Below are 12,780 nucleotides of genomic sequence, written 5' to 3'. Positions count from 1 at the left end.
CTATTCTGCTGTTGAAGGACAAAATAAACTTGTTAGACTCTACTCTTATCTGAAACTGCTATAAGAAGAACTGAAAATGACAACAGAGGTTTCCCCAAAACAACTCAGCAACTGTACATGTACAACTGAGTGAAAAAGCAAATTATGTAAACAGATGATTGTAATGTAAAAGAAATGAACAGACCCAGGAAATTGTAGAAGGAAATTAAATCTGTCTATGATAGAGGCACATCTTTGACTCTTCCATGGATTTAGATCCTAACAGCCAGGCTTACGTTGGAATTTGTGGCCTCTGATACCCCATGAGAGGTATAGTGCCCATCAGAGCTGTGGTTTTTTAGTGACTCTGGAGTGGGTAGGGATAGGGCATTGTGAGCATCCTAGAGGGGTAGTTGCTGTATACTCATTCCATGTCATTTATCAAAATGTTTTGACCAAGACTACTGAAAGGAGGATACCCAAGCGTGTAGATGAAACAAGAACCATTAAGGAATGTTCTGACCAGTAAAGAATTGAGAAATAGAGGCAACTCCATGCAGACACTTGGGAAAATAATTAGGATATAACAGGAATATATGCTAATTGGATTAGTCTTCCATATTTCCAAACAGGAAAGGACTTGGGGAAGATTCTGAAAGAGGCTTTCAAGCCATTAGCCTAATGTACTTTGAAAAGGTAAACTCGATAGTCTAGTGAAGGAGTCCACTCTAAGTCAAGGAATTACTGTGGTTCATTGAGCACTTGTTACATACTTTTGAAATATTCTCTGTAGTTCTGATCCTTATCCCACAGAAACAATACTTGTGGGTGATTAGAAATATGAGTGGGGTTGTTAGTTGGAAAGAAGCGAAAAGAAATGTGAAAAGAGGACAACCTATAGTAATGGATAATATAGATGAGAGGCTTTCAGATTTTTTACCTAGTAAAAATAATTTTTAGCATCTGACTAAATTTATAAACCTTTTCCTTTTTATTCCTGAATGTTTTCTTTGTCTCAAAGCCAATGAGCTTTAATTTAAACCTTCACAGCGTCTCTAACCTATTACCATTTTATTACCAATATAGGTTATTCAGGATGCTGCCTTTTGCTGGAAATTAGCAAATGAGCAACAGGAGTGGAGGAAATGGCAGGGACTTTGGAGTTAAACAGATATGAATATAAATCTTACCTCTGCCACTTACTGTGCGACTTTAGGCAGATTGTTTAATTTCTCCACTTCTTTGTTTCTCCATCTCTAAATTGGGGATGTTATCACACACTATGTAGGGTTTTTAATGAACATCAAATAAGACATATTAACAGTGCCAGGACAGTGCTTAACATAGCAGCTTTCCTTATTATTCACCCTACGTTTGTTATAGAGGTGTTCAATAAGTGTTTAACAGTAGTAAATCTCTTCTCAGAAAATTCTGTTCAACTTCATATCTTTAAATCTCTACTCAAGGGACTTTTCCATGGTTTCTCTTCCTGGCAGAGGCTTGAGCATATTCAGCAGGTCTGCATACTCTGTCAAGCAAGAAAAGGCCAGACCCAGAAAGAAATCACATTAAGAGTAATGTCTACATTGCTAGGAAGAAATAGTTTTAATTGATACGTTTGAGTTTTTGCTAACATTTTCAGTTTTCGCAAATTGCTTATAGAGAATGTTAAGCAAATGACACCCTCCTCTTTTTAGGTTAAGATAGGTAGTTTTAAAAATTTCCTAGGAAGCTATGAATGATTTCCAGAATTTCTAATTACCTCTCTGCCATAGAACTCTGTGATTAAACAGTGGTTACACCGCTGGATCCCTGAAATTAGTTTTACCCCAGTTCTTATTCTGCACCAACAAAGGTTGTTTTCCTGGGATAAGTGTTACATTTTACTGTTTGAGTGTCTTTTATCTGAAGAGCTGCAAAGTCATTACAGATTTAAAATACACCAGTGTAAGGGTGCCTGGGTGGCTCAGTTGTTAAGCATCTGCCTTTGGCTCCTGTCATGATCCCAGGGTCCTGGGATCAAGCCCTGCATTGGGCTCCCTGCTCCATGGGGGGCCTGCTTCTCCTTCTCTCACTCCCTCTGCTATGTTCCTTCTCTACCTGTGTCTCTCTCTCTGTCAAATAAATAAATAAAAATAATTTAAAAAAATAAAATACACCAATGTATGAAACGTTGCTTATGCTTGTGTCACTAAAAATAAATCAGGGGAGAATGCTTGCCTTGATAGTAAAGACTAAAGTAGGCAGACATGGATTCTAGCATATGAATGTGGGCAGATTTTTTTAAAAACAAATAATAGGAGGGGCGCCTGGTTGGCTCAGTGGGTTAAAGCCTCTGCTTCGGCTCAGGTCATGATCTCAGAGTCCTGGGATCGAGCTCTGCATCGGGCTCTCCGCTCAGCGGGAAGCCTGCTTCTCTTCCCCTCTCTCTCTGCCTGCCTCTCTGCCTACTTGTGATCTCTGTCAAATAAATAAATAAAATCTTTAAAAAATAATAATAAAACAAATAATAGGAATAGGGATTTTGTGGGATTATTATGAGTGAATGATTAATGTTGGTAAAGTCCAGAAAATTCTAGTTGTTTTCTCTATCCTTCCTTTCTTAAAATATTTTCCTTAAAACATTTTTTTTTTAAGATTTTATTTATTTGACAGAGAGATCACAGTAGACAGAGAGGCAGGCAGAGAGAGAGAGAGAGGGAAGCAGTCTCCCTGCTGAGCAGAGAGCCCGATGCGGGACTTGATCCCAGGACCCTGAGATCATGACCTGAACCGAAGGCAGCGGCTTAACCCACTGAGCCACCCAGGTGCCCCTCCTTAAAACATTTTTTTAAATAAAGTGATACACGATTTGAAAAACCAGATAAAATAGAAGTTTTGTAATAGATAGTAACCTCTCCTGTCTGACTCATCTACTTGACTGATGCTTCTCTTGTCAACTTTCTCCCATCTGCCTTCCATCTTTGGGGGATTTGCTGAAAATTCTTATTCATTACAAGTTCTTGGCTTGCTCCCTTTTCTTTTCTCTTCCCTGGTATGGTGGGGGCGGAGGGGCAGGTTTACAGCATTTCATTCCTTTGTCATCATTGTAATCATTCTCTTTGGGGGGATGTGGAAGGGAGAGGGAGGCATATGCTCACTCTTCCTTGACCTAGAAACCGCTCAGCCCAAATGTAGTTCAGAAAATGATTGTTTTCCTTTATTAAAAAAATACTATTGGGGGCGCCTGGGTGGCTCAGTGGGTTAAGCCGCTGCCTTCGGCTCAGGTCATGATCTCAGGGTCCTGGGATCGAGTCCCGCATCGGGCTCTCTGCTCAGCAGGGAGCCTGCTTCCTCCTCTCTCTCTGCCTGCCTCTCTGCCTACTTGTGACTTCTGTCAAATAAATAAATAAAATCTTTAAAAAAAAAAAAATACTATTGGGGTACCTGGGTGGCTCAGTGGGTTAAAGCCTCTACCTTCAGCTCAGGTCATGATCTCAGGGTCCTGGGATCAAGCCCTGCATCGGGCTCTCTGCTCAGCAGGGAGCCTGTTTCCTCCTCTCTCTCTGCCTTCCTCTCTGCCTACTTGTGATCTCTCTCTGTCAAATAGATTTTTTTAAAAATACTGTTATTTGTGTTCAGTGCCAGAGAAATTGTGATGTCTCTGCCTCTCTGGAGGTTAGAGTCGGGGTGTAGGGTGGGGGGGATCTAGGTAAACAATTCCATACAGTGCAGTGAGAGGGGTCTTAGAGGATGGTACTAGGATTAAATGTTTTAATGGTTGCCAAAGTGGAAATAGGATTAAAACTCCTAAATTTATTACTGTGAGTACTCAAAATTCCTTTTGTTTGGCTTTCTTGCTGTGTAAAAGCTTCCTCCTGCCTGTGAAAAACACGTGACACAGCTTTCTTTGTTGCTATACCTTCAGAAAAATGAGAGCCTGGTTCTGTGGTTTGACTTTTGCTTACTTGAGCTCCTGTTATGTTCTAGCCTCCCAGAGCTGGGTTACTGGCTGGACTACTTTCCTCATGTTTCTGACTCTTATTTCCCAGACTTATAAAGTTTTGGGGCCCATTTCATACTGAAGTGTATAATTTATTGTTTCGTTCTGGCTCTTGTTTTGCTTCACCTCTTTAGGTCATTTGGCCTTCAACCCTCCACTGTCATAATTTTTAACACTGACCTAATCAGTTGGGAGAATTTCAGATCCAAGACTTGTGCTAAGAATTTGAATACAGCCAGGAGGTTCAGGGAGCAGGTGAGGCTAAGCAGCTATCCAGTCTTTTTACCAGCAATTTCTTTGTGATGATTAAGCAATAGGTCAGCTGAGGATTTTCACTTCCTCCCTCATGAGCCTTATACAAGACCACTGTTTCTGGGATTGTTCAGGAATGATGAGATCCCTCTGATGATGCTCTCTTCTTGGGTGATTCCACTTACAGAGCAATATTGCTTTCCCAAAAGTGTTCTTTCCTGCTAATCTCACTGTAGTGAAACAAACCTCATCAATGGGCGATCACTAGAAATAGCGGCCCTGTACAATACTGAGCAAGTCTTAGTTGTTAGAGCTAAAATTGTGACTGTTTCAAGGTAGTTTTTCCTTCAAAGTTTATGCTCTTAAGGTCAGCTGGAAAATTTCAGTCTAACAAACATCTATAGGTGATTGCAGATAATCCTTACATCACGGTCACAAAAATTCTGGCATGGAACATTTGCTATAATCTGAGAATTATATCCACTTAATCTTAAAAGAAAATGTCTGCCCTGAAAGCTGAGGCAACACAGGATAGTTGGACTCGTAAGGTTGTGGCATCAGACTGACTGGGGTCGAAAGCTTCCTGTTTCAGTTGTAAGCTCCATGACCTTGGCAAGCTCATTAACCTCTTTTTACTCAACTGTAATGCGTGAATAATAATATTTGTCAAAAAAAATAATATTTGTCTCTTAGCGTTGTGAGTATAAAGGAGACAATTATAAGTGGAATGAACACGTGACACGTGGTGGATGATCAGTAGATATATATTTTTTTAAGATTTTTAATTTATTTATTTTGACAGAGAGAGATCACAAGTAGAGAGAGAGACAGGCGGTGGGGTGGGCAGAAGCAGGCTTCCCACTGATCAGGGAGCCCGATGCGGGGCTCAATCCCAGGACCCTGGGATCATAACCTGAGCTGAAGGCAGAGGCTTCAACCCACTGAGCCACCCAGGCGTCCCTGATCAGTAGATATTTATAAAACAACTTTATATCCTGACTTTCCTGTCTAAAATAAAAGGTTTAGCTAAGGTGATCTCTAAGGTATATTCCAGCTTTAATAATTCTTAATTCTTGGGGCGCCAGGGTGGCTCAATGGGTTAAAGCCTCTGCCTTCGGCTCAGGTCATGATCTCAGGGTCCTGGGTTCGAACCCCGCATCGGTCTCTCTGCTCAGCGGGGAGCCTGCTTCCTCCTCTCACTCTGCCTGCCTCTCTGACTACTTGTGATCTCTCTGTCTCTGTCAAGTAAATAAATAAAATCTTTAAAAATAATAATAATAAAAATTCTTAATTCTTGGGGCAGCTGGGTGGCTCCGTCATTAAGTGTCTGCCTTCAGCTCAGGTCATGATCCCAGGGTTCTGAGATCAAGCCCCACATTGGCTCCCTGCTCAGTGGGAAGCCTGCTTCTCCCTCTCCTACTCCCCCTTCTTGTGTTCCTTCTCTCACTGTCTCTGTCTCTCTGTCAAATAAATAAATAAAATCTTTTTAAAAAATTCTTTGCTTTTTCTTCGTATAAAATTAAGAAAATGTATATTTTTTAAAAGATTTATCTATCCAAGAGAGAGGAGGAGGCAGAGAGTGATCAGGGGAAGGGGCAGAGGGAGAGGATCTGTAAGCAGACTCCCCACTGAGCACAGAGCCTGACACAGGGCTTGATCCCACAACCCTCAGATCAGGACCTGAACTGAAAACAAGAGTTGGACACTGAACCAACTGAGCCACCTAGGCACCCCAAGAAAATGTATATTTTAAAGATATTTAACTGCAGAGCCTGTGGTTGTCATGAAATACTGCTTGCAAAATGTCCTGTGTTGGACACAAAAGTTTAAAAAGCCCCTGGAGGGACGCCTGGGTGGCTCAGATGGTTAAGCGGCCGCCTTCGGCTTGGGTCATGATCCCAGCATCCTGGGATCGAGTCCCACATCGGGCTCCCTGCTCAGCAGGGAACCTACTTCTCCCTCTGCCTCTGCCTACCACTCTGCCTGTGCTCACTCTCTCTGACAAATAAATAAATAAAATCTTTAAAAAAAATAAAAATAAAAAGCCACTGGAGAGGGCGTTGTACCAGATAGTGCCACAATTCTCTTATCTAAGCTTGTTTCATTATTTCAGTCATACCAGACTCTCCTGGGGATTATGAAGCTGAGTCACCATCCCCACCTCCTCCTCCTCCTTCTCCACCTCCTGAACCAGTACCGAAGACTGAACCAGAACCTCCTTCTGTCAAGGTAAAGCTTTACTGGGACGGTTGCCTTTCCATCTGTCCTCTATCTCCCAAGGACCTGAAACTCCTGTGCTGAATCGGTTGCTGCTGTACAGTTCACAGATACCAGTAGATGGCTCTTGTCTCATTTTGCTCTCCTGTAGTTACTACAGATGGGCATTCCCTGTCCTCACCTGAAGCGAGAGTTCAGTGATAGGCGCAAAGTCTTAGGAAGGTTGCTGAGGTCAGGCCTGGGAGTAGTTTTGTTTTGCTGACCTCTAGCATCAAGGCTGCTGTGCTACCCTACTTCTGTTGGAATTGCACCAAATAAGGTGTTGCCTGCATCAGAGCAAACTGTGGAAAAATAGAGTAGAACAAACAATTATACACATTTGTTGCTCTTCAGAAACTCTTCTGGAAAACGGCAAGGTGAGAAAAGCTGGCAACAAATGGGGAAATACAGTTCTGAATGATCTTCAGCTGCACCTTGTCTACATCTATCTGTGTAAATAATGAAGAGTTGAGGAGAAGGATGCTAACAAGTTTTTTTCCCCTTTATGACTTTAGTTTTCCTTAATCCATTATATTAAGACTGTCATTTAAATTTTGCACTAATTTTTTCATTAGCTAAGGAGAAAATGGTTGAAAGACCAGTAGAGATAAAAGGACATTGGTATTAGTAATACCTGTGTGAGACTAAATTAGATGGGGGCAGTGTTGCAGTGTCAAGTCTAAAAAAAACAAGTATTGGGGCACCTGGATGGCTCAGTTGGTTGAGCGTCTGGGTCCAGGGTCCTGGGCTTGAGCCCAACATCAGGCCCCCTGCTCAGCAGGGAATCTGCTTCTCCCTCTCCCTCTGCCCTTCTCTCCTTTCCTCCATCTCGTGCTCTTTTGCTCTCTCTCTCTCAAATAAATAAGTAAACATTTAAAATATAAAATAGCAAGTTTCCCCAGCAAATGGGGATGCCATGGAAACATCTCATCTGGTTTAGGGGCCTTCCCTTTGTGCTCCCACAATGTCTGCCACAGCCCCTCCGTTAAAGGCCTTGTAACCACATTGGATTGCAGTGGTCTGTTTTCCTTGTCTCTCATCTTGACTAAGGTCCTTGTCCTATTGGTCTTTCTAACCATGGTGCCTGCACTACTCCAAAAAGTTTGTTGACTGAATGAACACAGTTCTTGGCTGAATGTGCTTTTTATCTCATAAACAACTTGCATATACAAGAACGTAACTTGTCTGTGTGGTAGGACTGGTCCCTAAAAGGAAATGGGTAGAGTTCCTCCTTCAACTTTTTGTCATCATGGAATATTGGAGGGCAATTGTTGTAGAAATTTTTGTTACTTTTCTCTGTAGATTCATGGTTGTAACCTCTAATCTTACTTGATCTTTTAGAGCTCAAGTGGAGAAAAAAGAAAACGAAAGCGGGTGCTGAAATCGAAAACCTTTGTAGATGAGGAAGGCTGCATGGGTAAGAAGCATTTTTGGCTCTAAATCTAGAATTAGAATTATTACCATAGAGAGGCTTCATAATCACTTACAGAGCAGGGCACCTCACACTTGAGTGTGCACGTGACTCACCCCCAAGTGAGACTGGGCTGCTTGTCTGGCACACACTCGGAGTAGCAGAGTGTAGAGGAAACTACAGTTAAAGTCAGATCGTGGGTGCTTGTTTGGGCCATATGCTGTAGGAACATGCTTTGAGATATTGGATGAAAGTCACATCACCTCTGGTGGGGAGTTTCTTGATCTATGGAATAGATGTAAAATACCCATTTTTATGTTGCTTTGTTAAGATACAGGTGAGGTGGGGCGCCTGGGTGGCTCAGTGGGTTAAAGCCTCTGCCTTCGGCTCAGGTCATGATCCCAGGGTCCTGGGATCGAGCCCCGCATCGGGTTCTCTGCTCAGCGGGGAGCCTGCTTCCTCCTCTCCCTCTGCCTGTTTCTCTGCCTACTTGTGATCTCTGTCTGTCAAATAAATAAATAAAATCTTTAAAAAAAAAAAAAAAAGATACAGGTGAGGTAATATTTAAAAACACTTTTGGGGCACCTGGGTGGCTCAGTTGGTTGAGCATCTCACTCTTGATTTTGGCTCAGGTCATGATCTCCGGGTCATAAGGTCAAGCCTGGCTTCAGGTTCCCTGTTTAGTGGAGAGTCTGCTTGAGATTCTTTCCCTTCTGCCCTTTCCACTGCTTGCACTTGCTCACTCTCCATGTCTGTCTATGTCTCAAATAAATAAATAAATCTTAAAAACAACATCGACAACAACACACTTTCAAGGTGGAAACCATAATTACTAACTTAAAATGTTACAGACATTGAGAAACTTGTAGTTTTTTATAGGGGTTGTTTTATACATTTAAACAGTGGAAAAGAAGCCCCCACAGATGCTTAGACTCTGAAGAGAGTGTAAGAATCTTCATGGTATTTTGTCCCATTTGTTCTACAGAGGGGTTTGACTAATGCACTTCACTTCCTTTATAAGTTGCCTGTTGGTAAGTCATGTTAGAAAAAGCACGTGCTTTCTATGGTGTCCTAGAGGGAAATGAGAATTTAGGTTTTGAATTATAGGTTGATTCCTTCAGCCATTGTTTAACCTTGCCCTCCCCTTCCACAGTTGACTCCCACTTCTGTGGGGCTTTCATGCTTGAAGCTGGAGGGGATGCTCTAGTCCTGGTGCTGCCCTTTTGTGTTTAGGAAGAGTTGCGGGCTTAGGTTTATAAACCCCTTGTTAGTTGGATAGCCTGTAACTGTAGTTTCTCCCTTCCTGCAGCACTTGCTCTCTTAAAGAAGTATTTTTTTCCCTTTCTTGATTTTCCTTTTCTGGTTCAAACTTTTATCTTAAAAAGATTGATCATCTCTGAAGAATCCACTTTTCCTATGATATGTGGTTGTTAGAACTAGTGTGAACTCCATCTCATTGTTCCTCACCTCCCACTCTTCTGAAAAGGCCTGTGCCATTTTAATTGTAGCATATGATCGGGGAATAAAATTCCTTACATGTGGAAATTTGTCTTTTCAGTGCCAGAATTTTTTGTGAGCCTATGAATTCCAGACTTTGAGAAGGGTTGGTTTTTTGTTTTTTGTTCTGTTTTGTTTGCTTTCAGTCTTTTAATAGTGTACTGTTAAGCATTTTGGTTTGACTATTGATGATATATATATTTACTGTTGAAGTTCTTATTCTTTTTTTTTCTTTTAAATTCAAGAGGACAAAAGCATCACCACTAGTTTTTTCCTCCTCCTACCCCAAAAGAAAATGTCAGATATATCATTGTGAGCATTCACTGGGAGTTTGTGGCTAATTACTTATTGCTTTGTTCAAAACACAGCACTCACGTTTGGGCCAGGTATGGGATGTGGGTTTTTTGTACTCCTGTCTCCAGACAGGACTATTAAGAGCCTTGGATGCTGCAGTGAAAACTGCTCTCATAGCACTTTTTTTTTTTTTTTTTTTTAAGGTTTTTAGTCCAAGCTCAACCTAATGAATCTTGGCTCTTGTTACCAACAAAGGAGTTGTGTTTTCCTTTCTCTTTTTGGACTCTTCCAGTGTACCAGCACAGGGGGTTTGCCCGATCCTGTGCTGGATCAGAGTTGGTATGGGAGTTTTAAAAACTGGTCTTTCTCTTTCTTTGAGTTTGCTGTGGAAACTGGGGGGTTGAGCCCCTGAGATAAGTTTGGGGTAGACTTCTAGATGAGGTGGATTTCTAAGAGCAAAACATTGTTTGAGTAGAGAATAATAATTCTAATGTTGCCCATGTAAACTTGGTAGGTCAGAACAGTTGCATGTTACTCAGTTAAAATAAAGACTCTGTATTTTTTATATTGAAATCTCCTTTGTCCTGTAGTTTGAAATAACTATAGCTTTGAATATAGAAATCCTTCTTACAGCTCTCGAGGTACACCAAGTGCTGCTTAAGAAATTTTGTTGGTGTTGCCCTGACTGGTTTTTAACTCCCTCAAGCAGTGCATTGCACAGAACTGGCAATGAGACAACCAGTAGTTTCAGTAATAAGTAATGAAATAATGAGCTAATTGATGTTGGAGTTCAATATTATAGACCTGCCATTTGAATACAAAATATAGCTTATGAAGGAGCAAGTCTTATACCACCAACTAATAGTAAGTTGTTTCTTTTTTAGATCTGCATGTGACTCTTCAGACTTTCCTAATTTGAGATATTGAGTAAATAGGAGCTCATAAATTTGTTCCAAAAATCCAGTTACATAATGCTTTTCAATTTGCCTATGAGATGGTGGTGGTATTCAGGGATCATAATTGCTAAACTAATAGGTATGCCATGGGAATTCCCTAAGTATCTTAGAGTAACATTTCTCAAACTTGGCTGAGTAGATGCATTACCTGAGGACCTTGCTAAAAATCAAATTGTGATTCAGTAAGCCCTCAGGCAGGACCTGACATTCTGCATTTCTAGTAAACTCAGGGGAGAGTCTCATGCACTCGTCTGTGGAGCACAATTGAGTAGTAAGGCCTTTGAGAACACTTAAGATATATGTTTAAAGCTTATCAGTGTTTTTAGCAAAGTGAATTCTAGGCTCTTGAAAGTAATGACAAATCCTAGGAGTTCTTGAGGAGGAACCGTTAATTATGCACCCTCAATGGCATTAGATGGCTGTGGAGAAGGGATGCTCCACTGGCCACAGCCAGTTGACCTCCAGCATGGCTTTCCCATCATAAGGGGAGAAAAATAGCATGGGCAGGTACTTGCCTAAGATTACTAGGTGCATCTGTACCTTCTGTGAGGTGGTGTTATCCCCATTTTACAGGGGAGGAAAGAGCACTGACTGTCAAAGTGTGGTCAGGAGACTAGCATTCCCTGGGAACATGTTAGAAAAGCAAATTCTCAGGTCTATTCCTGATTTACTGAATCTGAAACTGGAAATTGAACAAGCCCTGCAGGGGATCCTGATGCACACCAAAAGTTTGAGAACATGTCAGTGGCAGACTAGATGGTAGAATGCAGATCTGTTTGATTCCAAAGCCACTGCCTCTGGTACAGTTTGACTAATATATTTTATTAGAAAGAACAATCAGTAATTAAGTGCTTAAAACTATTATTCGTGGTGCACCTGGGTGGCTCAGTGGATTAAGCCTCTGCCTTCGGCTTAGGTTATGATCTCAGGGTCCTGGGATCAAGCCCCACATCAGGCTCCCTGCTTAGCGGGGAGCCTGCTTCCCCCCCACCCCCCCACCTGCCTCTCTGCCTACTTGTGATCTCTGTTGTCAAATAAGTAAATTAAATCTTAAAAAAATAAAAACCATTATTGTTCTTTAATGGGAAAAATACCTTTCACTTCAATCGCTTGTACATTTATTATCGCATTAGGTTACTGTGTTCAGCGAAGAGGAGAGGTTTTCCTTTACTGTTTTTCTTCATCCTCCTGCTGCAGCTTCGAAGGCTGAGAAAGAATTTAGACGGTCATACAGCCGGTTATACAGCTGCTGCAGCTCTCTCTAGTCACAGGAGGGTGGCATTGTGCTGTTTCTCGTGTATGGTTTGTGTGCCTCAGTAATACTGAAGAGACGCTCCTCAGCTCTGTGACATCGTTGTCAGAAGTTAGTGCCTGTGCCTGTCCTCTCTTCAGCTGCTTTGTACTGACTGCTCACTTTTCGAAGTTTCCATTGGGAAGAGATCAGTGAATATTATCGGTTTAAGAGAAGGCAAAATATGCCTTCGGCTGATAGGAAGTTAAGAGAATTAGTAACTTTGTTTCTCATTTTATCACTGTCCTTACTTAAAACGAGAAAGTTTGTCACTTGAGGCAGTTATCGTCATGATGGAGACTACTACTAAGTCTTGAGTCATTCGGAACTAAGAACTGAACAGCTAAGTAATCTACATTTCTTTGTACTTAGGATATGCAGAGTGAATGATACCAGGATAGAGCTAGCCAGGAGGGTCTAGGAGGATCCTTGTTGGACAGGATGGGGACTGGCAAATAGAGTAGAGATTAGGGCTAGGGAAACCAACAATGGAAATAGGTAGGCACTATTGGGTCAGACAATTTCAGTGCAGAGTTTAAGAAGTTAGCTAGCATAGACCAAGGACCCAAATGCAGAATTCGGGTACTCAAATGATAGGGGCCCATTAAAAGGCATAGGACGTAGCATGACACAGTAATGTTGAATGTTGATTCTGAGCCCCAGCTAGAGTCTGTGTGAGCTCAGGATACACAGACTTCCCACTTGTGGCCAGAAGTGATCTCCCAGTGGAAGAAAGCTTCAGGACTAGGTGAGCACACCTGCTTTGATCAGAGGATCTGAGGGAACCAGAGGGAACAAGACATCTCATTCTCTCTCTCTTTTTTTTTTTTTAAGATTAATTAATTTATTTGACAGAGATTAC

At 41.6% G+C, this 12,780-nt stretch overlaps 1 protein-coding gene across 5 annotated transcripts in view; it reads left to right on the top strand.

Annotated features, from left to right (window-relative positions):
* Positions 1 to 12,780, top strand: part of POLD3 (DNA polymerase delta 3, accessory subunit) — a 121,561-nt gene that overhangs the window by 49,080 nt on the left and 59,701 nt on the right. For all 5 annotated transcript variants that reach the window (XR_004289130.1, XM_032357823.1, XM_032357824.1 and 2 more), the window contains 2 exons: positions 6,327 to 6,442; positions 7,811 to 7,886. Coding sequence is in view for 4 of the 5 variants with exons in the window: in XM_032357823.1 (XP_032213714.1) it covers positions 6,327 to 6,442; positions 7,811 to 7,886 (192 nt within the window). In the remaining variant the exon portion in view is untranslated. The remainder of the gene's footprint in view (positions 1 to 6,326; positions 6,443 to 7,810; positions 7,887 to 12,780) is intronic.

This window comes from Mustela erminea, chromosome 9 (assembly GCF_009829155.1).
Source record: "Mustela erminea isolate mMusErm1 chromosome 9, mMusErm1.Pri, whole genome shotgun sequence".
Classification (NCBI taxonomy): domain Eukaryota; kingdom Metazoa; phylum Chordata; class Mammalia; order Carnivora; family Mustelidae; genus Mustela; species Mustela erminea.
Note: the sequence above shows the minus strand (reverse complement) of the source record. Positions and strands in the feature narration are given on the sequence as shown.